Source organism: Bufo bufo, chromosome 8 (assembly GCF_905171765.1).
Source record: "Bufo bufo chromosome 8, aBufBuf1.1, whole genome shotgun sequence".
NCBI classification, from domain to species: domain Eukaryota; kingdom Metazoa; phylum Chordata; class Amphibia; order Anura; family Bufonidae; genus Bufo; species Bufo bufo.
Genome location: NC_053396.1, coordinates 48277840 through 48295705, shown reverse-complemented (window position 1 = coordinate 48295705; position 17866 = coordinate 48277840). Strand labels below are relative to the sequence as shown.

Below are 17866 nucleotides of genomic sequence, written 5' to 3'. Positions count from 1 at the left end.
GAAGGCGGATGCATTATCTTGGAGCTTCCATGCTTTTCAACCTACTGAGGTACCACCTGAATCCATCCTACCAGCAAAAGTATTCATAGCAGCTCTAACCCAGGATATCTCGGCTCACATTAGGTCTGAACAACATCTGGCACCGGTATCCACCCCAACAGATAAGTTGTTTGTTCCCGTACAATTTTGTCTCCAGCTGTTGGGTGAGTGTCACGATTCTGCCTTTTGTGGACATCCGTGTGTTGAGGGCACTAAGGATCTGGTTTCTAGATCTTATTGGTGGCCCACTCTAACTAGGGATGTCAAGTCCTACGTGTCAGCCTGTGAGGTTTGTGCCAGGTCCAAGACACCTAGGACTCGCCCAGCTGGTAAGCTACGACCGCTACCCATTCCCAGTAGACCCTGGTCCCATATCTCGATGGACTTTATAACTGACCTACTGCCGGCGGAGGGTAAGACTGTGGTTTGGGTAGTGGTCGATAGGTTTAGCAGGATGGTCCATTTCATTGCCCTGTCTAAACTCCCGAATGCCAAAACCCTGGCGTCTATTTTTGTGAAAGAAATTGTTCGATTGCATGGTATCCCGGAAAATATTATTTCTGACAGGGGTGTGCAGTTTGTGTCCGAATTCTGGAGGGCCTTCTGTCAAAAATGTCAAATTTCATTGTCTTTTTCCTCTGCCTACCACCCTAAAAGTAATGGGCAGACTGAATACAGGTTGTATGTTGCTGATGACCAGCAATTATGGGTTAAATTTCTTCCATTGGCTGAATTTGCTTTGAATAACCGTGTCAATTCTTCTGCTGAGGTTTCACCTTTCTTTTGTAACCATGGTTTCCATCCCCATTTTCATTCTGGGTCATCCGTCTTCTCCTCTAACCCTGAGGCGGATAGGCTCTCCTCTGAACTGTGCACAGTTTGGGCCCGGGTTCAATCGAACTTAGAAAAGGCTCAAAGTTCTCAGAAACTCAAGGCCGATAGGAGACGTTCAAGGGGGGTGAATTTTCAGGTTGGGGATAAGGTATGGTTGTCCTCCAAGAATCTCTCTCTTAAGGTAGATTCTAAAAAGTTTGCTCCTCGTTTTATTGGACCATATACGATCATGGAGGTGATTAACCCGGTATAATTTAGGTTGGAGCTGCCCGAGTCATTCCACATTCATAATGTGTTCCATAGATCTCTACTTAAAAAATATTTTGAACTGGTAGTACCATCGAAAGTCTCGCCTACCGGTTCTTGTTAATGATGCTGTCGAGTATTTGGTGTCTAAAATAGTGGATGTCAGGAAGGTGCGTAATTCCTTGCAGTACCTGATTCACTGGAAGGGGTATGGACCTGAAGAGAGATCTTGGGTACCTGCCAGGGAGGTTCATGTTCCTAGACTTGTTTGAAAATTTCATTTAGTACACCCTGAAAGGCCATCGCCGGTGGCCCCTTGTAAAAGGAGGGGTACTGTAACGGGGTGCCGAAGGTGCACTCGGTCTTCCATCAGCCTCAGACCTGCTGCTTAGCTTCGGGAGCGAGGATCTGTGTTTGACCTCGTTCCCAGGGCGGCTTTGCTAGCTGGGAGGCTCCCTGCTCCTAGGTCAGCCTTGAGCGCCGAGATGATCACTGGTCGGTCTGTCGGTCATGTGACGCTGGCCTCTTCACATGACCCTCACTCCCCACTATAAATACAAGCAGCCTGCAAGCCACAGGTTGCCTGTTAATTTAGGTTCCTGGCGTTTGTTGGATACCTGTATACTTACCTGATCCTGTTCCCTGACGATCCATAGCCTGCTCCTCCTGTCCTGTACTGCGCATCCCTCCTGGTATTTTGACCTCGGCTTCCACCTGACTATTCTTTGCGGACTCCTTTGGTACTTCTCGACTTTCCTTTTATTTATCCCTCTGTACTGCGTTGTCCTCTTGGTTTTGACCCGGTCCGTTCACTATCTGTTATTTGTCTTGTCTGTCCTTCCCGCACGTATCCTAAGTTAGGGTCTGCCGTCCAGTTGTCCCCTGTCATCAGGACTCGTGAGGCAAGTAGGCAGGGCCAGGGGTGAGGGTGGAGCACAGTAGTCACTATCCTCCCCCCTGTGTGTGTGTGTAGGTGACCGTTACACCTACATTTGGGGCCTTTGCTGCATTTGTGACAGTCAAATACAAGCTTTAAATACTGCAGTTATATTCTGGGTTTAAAAAAAACACCCATTTTGTACAAGACCCTACATTTGGGGCCTTTGTTGCATTTCTAAAAGTCCAATACAAGCGTTAGATACAGCTGTTATATTCTGGTTTTAAAAAAACACCCATTTTGTGCAAGACACTACATTTGCGGCCTTTGCTGCATTTCTGACAGTCCAATACAACCAGTCAATACTGCTGTTACATTGTTGGTTGACAAATTAAAAAATCTTGTGACCGTGAAGTAATTGTATAAAATTTGCCTGTCACACTGTTGTGTGACCTCAAGAAATGTATCCTCTTTATGACACTGGCACTGCCTTACTCTCAGTGAACTTAATTGTTGACTAATGGCGGTTACATTGTCGCCTGACATAAACCATCTGTTAGTTTGGTGGGTGAACGCAAAGAATGAGGAGAGCGTCAAATAAGGGACGTGGCCCTGGCCATGGTGCTGCTGGTGGAGCTCCTGTTGCAGGGAGAGGACGTGGTCGATCTGTGCCAGCTACACGCACAAATGAAACACCTTCCTCAGGTAGATGTAGGTGACAGAACCTTCAGCGTTATTTGGTAGGGCTGAATGCGGCTCTACGAATGGTGAGGCCAGAACAAGTACAGACGATAGTAGATTGGGTGGCTGACAGCACCTCCAGTTCCTTCACATTGTCTCCCACCCAGTCTCCTGCTGAAAGATCAGAGTTGACACCTGCAGCCCATGTCCATCAGTCCCAAGTCATGCAGCAGTCTCTTCTGCTTTTTGATAACTCTGCTAGCAGGGTTTCCCAGGGCCATAAACATAGCCCTGCCCCAGAAGTGGAAGAGATGCCCAACCACTTATGTTTCAGGATGAGTACATGGGAGGACCACCGCAGCACGTCTCGGATGATGATGAAACACAGGTGCCAACTGCTGTGGCTTTCTGCAGTGTGCAGACCGACACGGAGGGCAGGGGTGAAGACTGGGTGGAAGATGATGTGGAGTACGATAAGGTCCTCGACCCCACATGGAATCAAGGTCATGCGAGTGACTGTCTAGTTTGGAGGAAGAGGCAGTGGCCTCACAGAGCCACCAGCACAACAGGAGAGGGAGCAGGGTGCAAAAGCGTCTGTTACATTCTTAAGTGACATTTTACAATTTTTGCCGTGAATAAACCCCTGCTCTGCATAGTTGAGAGGGACCGAAATTTTCAAGAATCGTCTGTTCCATTGGTGGGTGACATTAACCCATTTTTCCGATGAAAAACCCCTGCTCTGCATAGGTGACAAGGACTTAAATTTATAAAATTCGTCTTTAATTGACACGCGCACCCTCCTTTAATTCGATCCTTCCGCTTTAATAACTTGTCCTACATTACCGCTCGATCACATTTCAGCCATTGACCTCCCTTGGATGTGGTATCCCTTTCTCATGCTACCTCTCCGGCATGGAACCCTAATTCCCCGCTACCCATGATCACCATGGTAGGCGCATAAAAGAACATCGAAAGTTCTTATTGATAGAGTTGATAGAAAAGACATCCAATTGGATAGTGGACGTCACGGGGATGTGCGATCAGGCAGAAGTTATCTAGAGTCAACAAAGCAGCAGCAGGGCCTCTCCTGTCTAATGTTTCCAAATCCAAAATAACCCAGTGAAATTCCCTGTAATTTTTTATTAATCATTCCAATAACAGGGCATCTTAAGAGTCCTGTATTGTTATTTATCGCCACTACCTCCCCCGAGTCGGGAGTGGGTAATTGCCGCTTGCCCCTTCCTTTACTTTGATGCTTCTGCTTCAATAATTTGTCCCACATTTCCGCTCGATCACATTTCCTCCATTGACCTCCCTTAGATGTGGTATCCCTTTTCTCAGGCTTCCTCTCTGGCCTGGAACCCTGATTCCCCGCTACCCATGATCACCATGGTAGGCGCATAAAAGACCATTGAAAGTTGATAGAGAAGATATCCAATTGGGTCGTGGACATCATGGGGACGTGCGACATGGTGGAGCAGTATGTGTGCACACGCCTACACGTACTGACTGATGGGTCTGCCCCCTTCAACTTCTGGGTCTTCAAATTGGGCACACAGCCTGAGCTTGCCCTTTACGCCTTGGAGGTTCTGGCCTGCCCTGCAGTCAGTGTATTGTCTGTATTATTTGTTTAGCACGGCAGGAGGGGGTTATCACAGACAAGCGCCGCCGCCTGTCCACAGCCAATGTGGACAAGCTTACGTTCATTAAAATGAACCAGGCAGCGATCCCACAGGACTTGTCCTTACCTTGTGCAGAATAGACATGTATACTGGCCTTACCCAGCCATTGTTGTAGTCCAGCGCACTTTCTCTTTGTTTTATTTTTTATATTTCCAAATGTTTTGGGGTATGCCAAAATTTGAACAAAAAAAATAAAAAAAAATAAAAAATAAAACTGTGTTGGCTACCTCGTCCTCCACTGCCGCTTCCACCTAAACTGCCACATCCACCGCCTCCTCAACCTCCTACACCATATGTACCTCCTCCTCCTAGATCAAGATTATAGTTTTTTTTAAAATGTATTTTATGTTATTTGAAGTCATTTCCCTTTCCACATTTGTTTGCAGAGCACTTGCCATGCTCTTAAACACATTTTGCTGCTATTTGCAGCCCTCTAGCCCTTTCCATGACTTTTTTAGAGCCATTTTAGTGCTCCAAAGTTCGGGTCCCCATTGACTTCAATGGGGTTCGGGTTCGGGGTCAAGTTCGAGTCCCGAACTCAAACTTTTTTGTGATGCTTGGCCGAACCCGTCGAACCCGAATATCCAGGTAGTCCGCTCAACTCTATTCTTTAGCACCAAATGCACATCATCAGGTGGTCGAGACAGCAAGGAGTCGGAGTCATAGGCCTCTTTTATATTTCAAAGCAATTTCCCTTTCCACATTTGTTTGCAGAGCACTTGCCATGCTCTTAAACACATTTTGCTGCTATTTGCAGCCCTCTAGCCCTTTCCATGACTTTTTTAGAGCCATTTTAGTGCTCCAAAGTTCGGGTCCCCATTGACTTCAATGGGGTTCGGGTTCGGGGTCAAGTTCGAGTCCCGAACTCAAACTTTTTTGTGATGCTTGGCCGAACCCGTCGAACCCGAATATCCAGGTAGTCCGCTCAACTCTATTCTTTAGCACCAAATGCACATCATCAGGTGGTCGAGACAGCAAGGAGTCGGAGTCATAGGCCTCTTTTATCTTTTAAAGCAAGTCCTTATTATGGATTACTCCCACAAAATTAGACTTAAGAACAATGGTCTTGGGCGGAATCGTAGAAGTGGAATCATTGGAAAAGATTCTAGACAGAGCATCTGCCTTGCCGTTACAGGAACCGGGCCTGTACAAGATTGCGAAGTTGAATTGACTGAGGAAGAGACTCCAACGAGCTTGGCGAGGCGATAGACATTTGGCAGATCTAACGAATTCCAAATTACGGTGATCAGTCAGAACTATTATTTGCTGTGAGGTTCCTTGAAGATGATGTCTCCATTCCTTAAAAGCTGCAATGATAGCTAACAGTTCTTTATTCCCCATATCATAATTCTTCTCAGCAGGGGATAAACATTGGTAGAAAAAAGCACACGGATGCAATAATCCCTTCTCTCCAGTTCTCTGAGACAGAATAGCCCCTAAAGCATAGTCTGAAGCATCTACTTCCACAATGAAGGCGAGTTCTGGGTCGGGATGAACTAATACAGGAGCTGTAGTGAACTTGGACTTTAGGAGACAAAAGGATTCCTGTGCTTGGGGAGACCAGACAAAAGCAATTTTTAATGAAGCGTCTATAAAAATTGGCAACACCTATGAAACGTTGAACATCTTTTATGCTACTTGGGGTAGGCCACTCTACTATTGCTTTAATTTTGTAGTCAATGTGTGGGCCATGAGGTGAAATTATATAGCCAAGGAATTGGATCTCAGTCTGGTGAAATTCACATTTTTCAATCTTAATGTAAAGTTGATTCTTCCTCAGACGTTCCAAAATAAGTCTCACATGTCTTTGACGTTCTTCCATAGATTCAGAGAAGATCAAGATATCATCCAAATAGATGACTACGAACTGGTCCAGAAGATCTCTGAAGATATAATTGACGAGATGTTGAAAAGTGGCCGGGGCATTGCAAAGACCAAAAGGCATAACAAGATATTCAAGATGTCCGTATCGTGATCTAAAAGCTGTCTTCCATTAGTCTCCAGATCTGATATGAATCAGGTTATAGGCGCCTCACAGGTCTTAATTGTTAAAGAATTTTGCATGTCGCACTCTCTCCTAAAGCTCAAGGATCAATGATAAAGTATAACGATTTTTGATTGTAATTTTGTTAAGTTCTCGGCAGTCAATGCAAGGTCTTAGAGAACCGTCCTTCTTCTTAACAAAGAATATGGGAGCCCTGGCCGGTGAGGAAGATGGGTGGATAAACCCCTTAGCCCGATTTTCTTCTATGTACAGTCGTGGCCAAAAGTTTTGAGAATGACACAAATATTAGTTTTCACAAAGTTTGCTGCTAAACTGCTTTTAGATCTTTGTTTCGGTTGTTTCTGTGATGTAGTGAAATATAATTACACACACTTCATACGTTTCAAAGGCTTTTATCGACAATTACATGACATTTATGCAAAGAGTCAGTATTTGCAGTGTTGGCCCTTCTTTTTCAGGACCTCTGCAATTCGACTGGGCATGCTCTCAATCAACTTCTGGGCCAATTCCTGACTGATAGCAACCCATTCTTTCATAATCACTTCTTGGAGTTTGTCAGAATTAGTGGGTTTTTGTTTGTCCACCCGCCTCTTGAGGATTGACCACAAGTTCTCAATGGGATTAAGATCTGGGGAGTTTCCAGGCCATGGACCCAAAATGTCTTATGGCACGGTGCTCCATCGTGCTGGAAAATGCATTGTTCTTCACCAAACTGTTGTTGGATTGTTGGAAGAAGTTGCTGTTGGAGGGTGTTTTGGTACCATTCTTCATTCATGGCTGTGTTTTTGGGCAAAATTGTGAGTGAGCCCACTCCCTTGGATGAGAAGCAACCCCACACATGAATGGTCTCAGGATGCTTTACTGTTGGCATGACACAGGACTGATGGTAGCGCTCACCTTTTCTTCTCCGGACAAGCCTTTTTCCAGATGCCCCAAACAATCGGAAAGAGGCTTTATCGGAGAATATGACTTTGCCCCAGTCCTCAGCAGTCCATTCACCAAACTTTCTGCAGAAGATCAATCTGTCCCTGTCACGACTGTGACTGATCCAGACAGGTCTGGGAGGAGAAGGTCGCAGCGACTTGCTACTCGCGATAGCTTGTGAGTTTGCTCCGTGGTTCAGGGTATGTCATCTGGGTTTTGCCTTGTGAACCTTTTTGTCCTGACTGGGAGTTTGTAGGCATCCTTCTCAGGTGAGTCCTGTCTGCCACTCCCAGCTACTATATTAGTTTCAGTTTCACTTGCAGTCATTGCCAGATATAGTCCTTACTTCCAGTGCTACTCTGACCTTGGAAGGAGATCGTTTGATGGTGTTGCTGTGGAGCTCTTGTCCAGCGTGGACTGTCGTGTTTGGGATCGCCTTCTCTGCTCGTGACTGGATAAGTCTATCTCTGCTGTTGTTTGTTTGTTGCTGTCTTCCCCTGTTGTTTTCCTAGACGTGAGTGATGGTGACTAGCGCTCCCATCGGCCTTTCCCCAGTCCAGTCTTGTTAGGGCGACTGAGGGTTTAGGCATCCCGCTCGCCGCACGGGTTCACACCCCGTCTAGGGTATCAGGGCAGACAGGTGCCAGCTTAGGGTTAGTCAGGGGTGGCCATTCTATTTCCCATCTGTAGATAAGGGTCCCCCTTCCCCTCCATCTGGTGCGACACGACTGCTGCTGGGATAGCGGTCGTGACAGTATATCTGGCCTTTTAAAAAAAAAAAAAAGTGACATTTCTTTTTTTTTTTTTTTTCTGCTTGCTGTTTTGCTTTGTATTTTGTCTGTTCCACTATGGATCCGGTTTCGGTTTTGGCGAAACAATTACAGGGGTTATCCCTTGAAGTGGCAGGATTAAAAGCAACAGTGCTGCAACAGCAATCCTTGGGTTCCACCGTTGCTACGGGAAACCAAGGTACTCCTGAGCCAAAAGTGGCTTTACCTGATAGGTTCTCAGGAGGGAGAGACCAATTTGTAACCTTCAGAGAAGCTTGAAAATTGTTCTTCAGGTTACGCCCTAGATCCTCCGGCAGTGAGGAACAACGGGTGGGCATTGTATTTTCTCTCCTGCAAGGAGATCCGCAGGCTTGGGCTTTCTCCCTACCATCAGACTCTCCGGCCTTACGATCAGTGGAGGAGTTTTTTGAAGCCCTGGGTCTCGTATATGATGACCCGGACAGGGTCTCACTGGCTGAGTCTAAGCTACGTAGACTTCGGCAAGAGAACCGGTCTGCTGAACTATATTGTTCCGAATTCCGTAGGTGGGCTACTGATACGTTATGGAACGACTCGGCCCTTAGGAGTCAGTTCTGCCAGGGGTTGTCTGAAAAATTAAAAGACGCGCTGGCGGTATATGAGGTCCCTGGGTCTCTTGAGGCTGCTATGTCTCTGTCCATAAGAATCGACAGACGACTCAGGGAGAGACTATTAAATTTTACGGAGGCCTCTATAGGGCAGGGATCGGTCTGTTATGGTCCAGTCGAACCAATGCAAATAGGGGGCGCCACTAGACAGGTGAATCCTCCTAAGTTCCGCCGTAGGTCAGAGGTTTGTTTTCGTTGTGGGGGGAGGGGTCATTTTGTAAAGGTTTGTCCCTCAGAACCCAAGAGACCACAAACAAAGGAGCCGCCGGAAAACTAGAGTCCCCAGATTGTGCGAAGGAGAACAGTCTGGGCGTATTCGTTTCCTCCATACGCATGTCTCAGTTTTTGTTGTCCGCTACCGTTGAGGCGGGCAATAAAACTGAGATCTGTTCCGTCTTTTTGGACAGTGGGGCGGGGGTCAACTTGGTGGATTCACGGGTTTGCTCAGGCTCTGGGTTTTACTCCGGAACCGGTATGCAGAAATATTCCTGTTTTTGCCATCGACTCCTCCCCTCTTACTCAGAAAGAGTTAACTCAGATCATTCATAATATCCATCTGCAGGTAGGGGACCTCCATAAAGAGCATATCTCGTGTTATGTCCTGGACGGTCTTCCGGCTCCTATGGTATTGGGGCTTCCCTGGCTGGTGACTCACAATCCAGTGGTGGATTGGCAGGCCGGGGAGATTATGGAGTGGAGTGAACATTGTAAGGACAACTGCTTGAGTAGTAGGTGCTCTACACTCTCTGTAACATCTTTACCTGCCTTTCTGTCAGATTTTATGGATGTGTTCTCTGAGAAGGGTTGTCAGGGGTTACCACCTCATCGTCCATATGATTGCCCGATTAATCTATTACCTGGGGCAAAACTACCTAAAACCCGGTTATACAATCTTTCCGGCCCGGAGAGGAAGGCTATGAAAGATTATATTTCGGAGAGTTTGGCTAAGGGACACGTCAGACCCTCTTCTTCACCTGTGGCTGCAGGGTTCTTTTTCGTTAAAAAGAAAGATGGGGGCCTACGTCCTTGCCTGGATTTCCGGGAAATAAACTGGATAACTATCCGAGATCCCTATCCTCTTCCTCTCATTCCCGACCTCTTTAATCAGGTTGCTGGTGCTAAATGGTTCTCCAAAATGGATCTCAGAGGAGCCTATAACCTGGTTCGCATCAAAGAGGGGGATGAGTGGAAGACGGCTTTTAATACTCCGGAAGGGCATTATGAAAATCTGGTCATGCCATTTGGTCTTACTAATGCGCCTGCGGTATTCCAACATTTTGTCAACGATATTTTTAGTCACCTTATCGGGAGATTTGTTGTGATATATCTTGATGACATCCTGGTCTATTCCCCAGATCTGGATACTCATAGGATCCATGTGAGACAAGTGCTGCAGATATTAAGGGCCAACAAATTGTTTGCCAAGTTAGAAAAATGTGTGTTCGCCGTAAAAGAACTGCCATTTCTGGGGTATGTGTTGTCAGATTCAGGTTTCCGCATGGATCCAGAGAAAGTCCGGGCGATTATAGACTGGGATCTGCCTGAGAACCTGAAGGCATTGCAACGCTTCCTGGGGTTTGCCAATTTTTATAGAAAGTTTATAAAGAACTATTCCTTGGTGGTCAAACCACTGACGGACATGACCCGAAAGGGATCCGATTTTTCCAAATGGTCACATGCAGCCAAAACTGCCTTTGCATCTCTGAAGGAGAGATTCACCTCGGCCCCTATTCTCGTACAGCCAGATGTCTCGCTTCCTTTTATTGTAGAGGTTGACGCATCAGAGGTGGGGGTGGGAGCGGTACTATCTCAGGGCCCGTCCCCTGGTGAATGGCGTCCGTGTGCTTTCTTTTCGAAGAAATTGTCTACTGCAGAAAGGAACTATGATATTGGCAACAGGGAACTTTTGGCTATTAAGTTGGCTTTTGAGGAGTGGCGTCATTTTTTGGAGGGGGCGGTTCATCCCGTTACGGTGATTACTGATCACAAAAACTTATTATATCTGGAGTCTGCTAAACGTCTCACCCCTAGACAGGCTCGGTGGTCGTTATTTTTTACTAGGTTTAATTTTGTAATAACCTATCGCCCGGGGGCAAAAAATACTAAGGCGGATGCATTGTCTCAAAGTTTTCCTGGAGGGGGTGATGTTGAGGTACCAGAGCCCATTTTGCAAAAGGGGGTGGTGGTCTCTGCATTACACTCAGGTTTGGAGGGGAGGGTGTTGGAAGCTCAGGGGGACGCCCCAGCCTCCTGCCCCTCGGGTAAACTGTTTGTGCCAGAAAATTTACGACTGGAGATACTAAAAGAACACCATAACTCCACACTGGCAGGACACCCAGGTAGTAGGGCAACCTCTGAGTTAGTGTCTCGTCGCTTCTGGTGGCCTAAATGGCGCCAGGAGGTGTTGAATTTTGTGTCTGCATGTGCTACCTGTGCTCGTTCTAAGGTAGATCATAATCGTCCGGCAGGGCGTCTTTTACCTCTGGCCATCCCCAACAGGCCTTGGACGCACCTGTCAATGGATTTCATTACGGATCTACCAGTATCAGCGGGGAAGACTGTTATTCTTGTAGTTGTTGACAGATTCAGTAAAATGGTGCACTTTATTGCTCTTGCCGCATTGCCTAATGCTAACACACTGGCTCAGGTTTTTATTGACCACATCGTGAAGCTTCACGGGGTCCCTTCCGATATTGTTTCGGATCGTGGTACCCAATTCGTTTCTAAATTTTGGAAAGCTTTTTGTTCTCGTTTAGGGGTTCATCTGTCGTTTTCTTCATCTTTCCATCCGCAGTCCAACGGTCAGACTGAACGTACCAATCGAAACCTAGAGACATATTTGAGATGCTTTGTTTCCAAAAATCAGGAGGAATGGTCATCTTATTTACCGTTAGCCAAGTTTGCCATTAGTAATCGTCGTCAAGAATCCACTGATAAGTCACAATTTTTTGGTGCGTATGGTTTCCATCCTCAGTTTTGTACGTTTAGTGAGGGGGGGGGGGCCGTCTGGGATTCCCGAGGAGGAACGATTTGCGTCTTCACTTTCTTCAGTGTGGCAGAGTGTGCAAGAAAGTTTGAAGAGAATTGGTGGTAGATACAAACGTGGGGCTGATAGGAAGCGCTCTGAAGGTCCGGACCTTGGGGTGAATGACTTGGTGTGGTTGTCTACCAGAAATATCAAGTTGAAGGTTCCCTCGTGGAAATTAGGTCCAAGATTTATTGGTCCTTATAGGGTAATTAAGATCATTAACCCGGTAGCTTTTCGTCTGGAGCTACCTCAGACTCTAAGGATCCATAATGTCTTCCACAGATCTCTGCTTAAGAGATATGTAGAACCTCCTGAACCATTGCCACTACCGCCTCCACCAGTGGTTGTTGATGGCAGTCTTGAGTTTCAGGTAGAAAAGATTGTTGATTCACGATATGTTCGCCGCTCTCTTCAGTACCTGGTGCACTGGAAAGGTTATGGTTCCGAAGAGAGAATGTGGGTTCCAGCATCAAAGATAAAAGCGGACAGACTCATTCGGGCTTTTCATAGCTCCCATCCGGAGAGGCCTGGTCTTGAGGGTCCAGGGGCCCCTCGTAGAAAGGGGGGTACTGTCACGACTGTGACTGATCCAGACAGGTCTGGGAGGAGAAGGTCGCAGCGACTTGCTACTCGCGATAGCTTGTGAGTTTGCTCCGTGGTTCAGGGTATGTCATCTGGGTTTTGCCTTGTGAACCTTTTTGTCCTGACTGGGAGTTTGTAGGCATCCTTCTCAGGTGAGTCCTGTCTGCCACTCCCAGCTACTATATTAGTTTCAGTTTCACTTGCAGTCATTGCCAGATATAGTCCTTACTTCCAGTGCTACTCTGACCTTGGAAGGAGATCGTTTGATGGTGTTGCTGTGGAGCTCTTGTCCGGCGTGGACTGTCGTGTTTGGGATCGCCTTCTCTGCTCGTGACTGGATAAGTCTATCTCTGCTGTTGTTTGTTTGTTGCTGTCTTCCCCTGTTGTTTTCCTAGACGTGAGTGATGGTGACTAGCGCTCCCATCGGCCTTTCCCCAGTCCAGTCTTGTTAGGGCGACTGAGGGTTTAGGCATCCGGCTCGCCGCAAGGGTTCACACCCCGTCTAGGGTATCAGGGCAGACAGGTGCCAGCTTAGGGTTAGTCAGGGGTGGCCATTCTATTTCCCATCCGTAGAGAAGGGTCCCCCTTCCCCTCCGTCTGGTGCGACACGACTGCTGCTGGGATAGCGGTCGTGACAGTCCCTGATGTTTTTTTTGGAGAGAAGTGGCTTCTTTGCTGGCCTTCTTGACACCAGGCCATCTTCCAAAAGTCTTCGCCTCACTGTGCGTGCAGATGCGCTCACACCTGCCTGCTGCCATTCCTGAGCAAGCTCTGCACTGGTGGCACTCCGATCCCGCAGCTGAATCCTCTTTAGGAGACGATCCTGGCGCTTGCTGGACTTTCTTGGACGCCCTGAAGCCTTCTTAACAAGAATTGAACCTCTTTCCTTGAAGTTCTTGATGATCCAATAAATTGTTGATTGAGGTGCAATCTTAGTAGCCACAATATCCTTGCCTGTGAAGCCATTTTTATGCAACACAATGATGGCTGCACGCGTTTCTTTGTAGGTCACCATGGTTAACAATGGAAGAACAATGATTTCAAGCATCACCCTCCTTTTAACATGTCAAGTCTGCCATTTTAACCCAATCAGCCTGACATAATGATCTCCAGCCTTGTGCTCGTCAACATTCTCACCTGAGTTAACAAGACGATTACTGAAATGATCTCAGCAGGTCCTTTAATGACAGCAATGAAATGCAGTGGAAAGGTCTTTTTGGGATTAAGTTAATTTTCATGGCAAAGAAGGACTATGCAATTCATCTGATCACTCTTCATAACATTCTGGAGTATATGCAAATTGCTATTATAAAAACTTAAGCAGCAACTTTTCCAATTTCCAATATTTATGTAATTCTCAAAACTTTTGGCCACGACTGTAGTCCTTGAGGGCTTTTAGTTCAGGGCCTGCCAAAGGGTAGATGTTTCCAAAAGGTATAGGTGTACCAGGAAGTAATTTATTAAGACAATCGTAAGGTTGGTGTGGGGGGAGCTTGTCCGCATTTTGTTTATCACAAACGTCCCCAAATTCCTTATATGCAGAGGGTAACTCTATTGCCCTATTATCTTGAGCCAGATTTTTCAAGCCTTGTTCAGACTGAGCTGTCGAAAGAACATCCTTGGCTAAGGACCCTTAGCGACCACCATGAAAAGGCAGTGGTTAGCGTTAGTAACATAGTACATAAGGCCGAAAAAAGACATTTGTCCATCCAGTTCGGCCTGTCATCCTGCAAGTTGATCCAGACTTAGGTTGAAGAGGTGGGTTAGGGCAGGGGTAACTATAGTGGTGAGGTTAGGGATGGAATTGGGTCAAGGGCACAGGTGGTGAGGAGTGATTTGGAGAATAAGGTGGAAAGCTTTTCTTCAGTAATTGTGGTAAACTGAGTTATGTAGAAAAAACACTGAGAGGTTGTGTGGAGGGGTACTGGGGGTTGTTGCTAGAAGGTGAAAAAGCGGGAAAGAGGCACAGCTTCACAGACAAGCAATGAAATATCTTAGACCATAATAGTCTTGTATTATGGTCTATGAGACAAGCAATCAGAAGATCGCAGGTTATAATCCCCTAAGGGGCTAAAAGTTATTGGGTAATTTGTAAAGAAAAATGCTACAAATAAAAAATAAACAAAGAAAACATACACATAACAGGTATCGCTGCATCTCAAAATGTCTGAACTATTTAAATCTTTAAAAAAAAATCTTGCTAAGTGTACGCTGTAATGGAAAGAAATAAAACCATGTAATTTGCCATTTTTAGTCACCTTGTACCCAGACAGATCTGTTATGCTTGCCCATAGACCTCTATTATGATAGATCAAAAAGGAATGCCTCTAAAGGTTTCCATTTTGAATTCCGTCTTATGAATTCCATTATTTTCCATTGTAACCATGTTATAACAGAAAGCAATAACGGAATTCATAACGTTGATGTGAATCTGCCCAGGTTTGGCTTAGGGCTAACCCTAAGGGCATTATTATGGACTTACAAATGCAGGCATCACTTCTGGCACTCAGCCACACCACAATCCCGGAACACTCCGCAGCTGTCACGGCAGTGGGTGGGGAACCACTGTCAACCAACTGGTTTGACTTTGGGCTAAACTTTGGGGCGTTAACATGTCAGTCCCCTGGTATTCACTTTTTAATCTCTATTCAGGGTTCTGGACTATGCTGTGGGTTAACAATCACACCATAACTCCTGAGATAGTCCCAGTGTAGTGGGCAGCTGACCCACTGGGTTCAGGGACTCCAATAAAAATGCCGGGAGCTCAGGATATAAAAAAAAAACTAAAAAACACACACACCAAAAACATAGGGAAACTGTAGGTACTGTACAGTCTGAACAGGAATCAAAGCTTGAATGTTGGTTTTAGAGATCCATACAGCGCACAGTTAACGTAGACACACGAAAAGCAAACGCTATATGTAGTAGCACATTGTTCCATGCACAAATACACATGCAGACACTGGAAACATGGGTTAACCTGTATTGCATTATTGCTATACTTACAATTCACCAAAAATGGAAGCTCTTTGCGCATAGTTTTGTTTAAAATGACGTCGGCCCCATATAACAATTGTAGACACACGAAAGACATGAAGGAAAAGCAGTGATAAGGCACACACAATTCAGGCAGAACTTGACTGAGACAGAGACAGAGAAAACAGACTGGGTGAACTTAAATAAGAACAGAACTGAACTTGGAATTGAAAGTGTAGGAGCACACAGGCAGGACTAATACAGAACTTGGCAGGAAATAATGCAGGATAAATTCAGGTAAATTGCAATAACACTAGACTATCAATTACCTTTGCTGATCATCAAGGAACCTAAAGCTCAGGCCTGGAGAGAGTGCCTTAAATACACAGGGACTTTCAGCCATTGGCTGGGGAAGTATTTTGGAGCGCGCACACTAGTCACTTAAGAGGCCAGAAGTGTTCGTACACACTCCATAAGGGAGGAGGAGCATGGAAGCAGCAGCATGGAGAGGATGGCAGTGACCAGAATGCCAGATGACATGGTGAGTGGCATAAGATGTGCACCCCCAGGGGACAGCAGGAGGGATGCAGGCACTGGCCGCAGACCTAACAGATTTGCTGTGCTTTGTACATCACTGCACCCAGCTATTTCCGGAATTCCCATAGAAATTAATGGAGCGGCCGCACGCATATCTGACCACCCGCTCTGTTCATTTCAGAGGGCTCTACAGGTTTTGGGGCCCCTGTTCTCATGATCAGTGCGGGTCCCAGTGGTAGGACCGATATAATTGTTATCGCCTATTATTTATATAGGGGATAACTTGATATAACAGAAATAACTTTTTAACCTTTTTTTTTGGGTCAACCACAATCTAAAAAGTTGCTATTCAACAATGGTGAAATTGACAACTGCCTTTTAAAGGGGTTATCTGGGATTGTCATATTGATGACCTATCCTGAAGATTTGTCATCAACATGCTAATCCCGGAAAATCCCTTTAATCCTCTTTGATCTAAAAAAATTCGAATTCAATGACAATCTTAAAAAAATATTCTGTGCTGCTGAAGACATTAAAAACATTTATAGTGCAGACATAGTTTGGACCTAATAACAAAATGATGTTCATAGTTAGAAGTACACTTCAAGTAATGTTAGTAATGTCTGCTGTGCAAAACATGGAGCTTTTGTGTGGTTCAGGAAAATCTTTCACTTTCAGGTATTTTATTGTTACTTTTATTTAAATATCATTATTTGCATTGTGTAGCTCCCTGTGAATGGAACTCACTCACTAGAAAAAGTTGCAAATCAAGTTCACGTTAAGAAATAAGGGACACCTCACTTAATTTCAGTAATTCACTTATGAATAAAATATTCTGTATAATAATAATTTTGTAAGTAGAAAAGAAATAGCTAAGAGCTTTTCATGATGAATAGAATGCTAAATTGTTAAAATTGAGCACATGTAAGGGAAAAAAAAGCTTAACAAACCAATCATATTCTTGTATTGTTACATTGACATTTACCTTTGTTCTTCAGACAACACTGTCCCTTCCCTGTAATTCCACAACTGCTCCACAGCAGCAATGTAAAATATTCTTGTGATGGCCTCGCATGTGTGACAGAAAACTGATAGATGGAGAAAGATCACAGGCCTCATTGTGGGTCCAAGTATTCACAGAAGAATGACTTACTTCTGGATGTGCCCTAATGTTCCTTTCATAAGTAGATGCCCTTCCTAGAAATTTTTGTTGACTGACTTTGAAAAGGAAGGAAATTTCACAGCAGGAAACTGCGGGTGTGACATGAAATAACATTGCACTTTGATGTCTATTGTAGGGAAAGTGACATTGGTTTATTCAAAAAATAAAATTATTACCAATAATAAAAGATTGAAGTTTGAAGTAATGACTTTTCCTATAGATGTTAGGTTAACTATAATGTCAGATTGTGTTGCCGCATTCGTTCTTTTATGTTTTACTAAAAATATGCATTTTTCAAGAGAAACACCTTTGAAACCAACAGTTTTTTTTGCATTGTATCTAAAAAAAATGAAGAAAATGTAAATGAAGTCTTCCTTAAACCCCCCTTTCTGTTCCTGCTGTGTCTGCAGCCTAGAATACATGGCTGTCCGTGGTAAGTGACCAGCCTATGTAACCAGAGCTTACACTCATACTCCATTCCCTCCGTGCCCTTGTTCTCCTTATTCTTTATTTTGCAGGTTAGCAAGAAGTAGGGGACAGGTGGACAGCAGTATTACTGCAGGATCAGACTAAGCAGAGTTTGTCTCTGTTACTGTGTAAGTCTGTATACAGTGCACTCACAAAGTCTTTAGACTAAAGAAGAGAAAATCAGTTTGTTACAAACTTCACAAAAACTTTTCCACAATAAAAAACCCAAAGCTTTTCAGGTGAAATTCCGCACGTGTTGGTCTAAAAAAGGACAAGGGAGGAAGAAGAAGGATGCTCCATGACTTTGAGAGGAAGTGAAATGGCAGGCTTGCCCTGATCAGCTCAGAGGCTGACAGGCAACCTGAATGAGCCAATCCATGGAGTAGTAGGCAGGGAGGTGCCCTTGCA

The 17866-nt window shown here is 45.2% G+C and overlaps 1 protein-coding gene across 1 annotated transcript in view; it reads right to left on the bottom strand.

Moving 5' to 3' along the window:
* Nucleotides 1-16993, bottom strand: part of F8 (coagulation factor VIII) — a 419094-nt gene extending 402101 nt beyond the window's left edge. The window contains exon 1 of the mRNA XM_040442408.1: nt 16814-16993. Within this exon, the coding sequence (XP_040298342.1) occupies nt 16814-16947 (134 nt within the window). The 5' untranslated portion in view covers nt 16948-16993. The remainder of the gene's footprint in view (nt 1-16813) is intronic.
* Nucleotides 16994-17866: the final 873 nt, after the last annotated feature.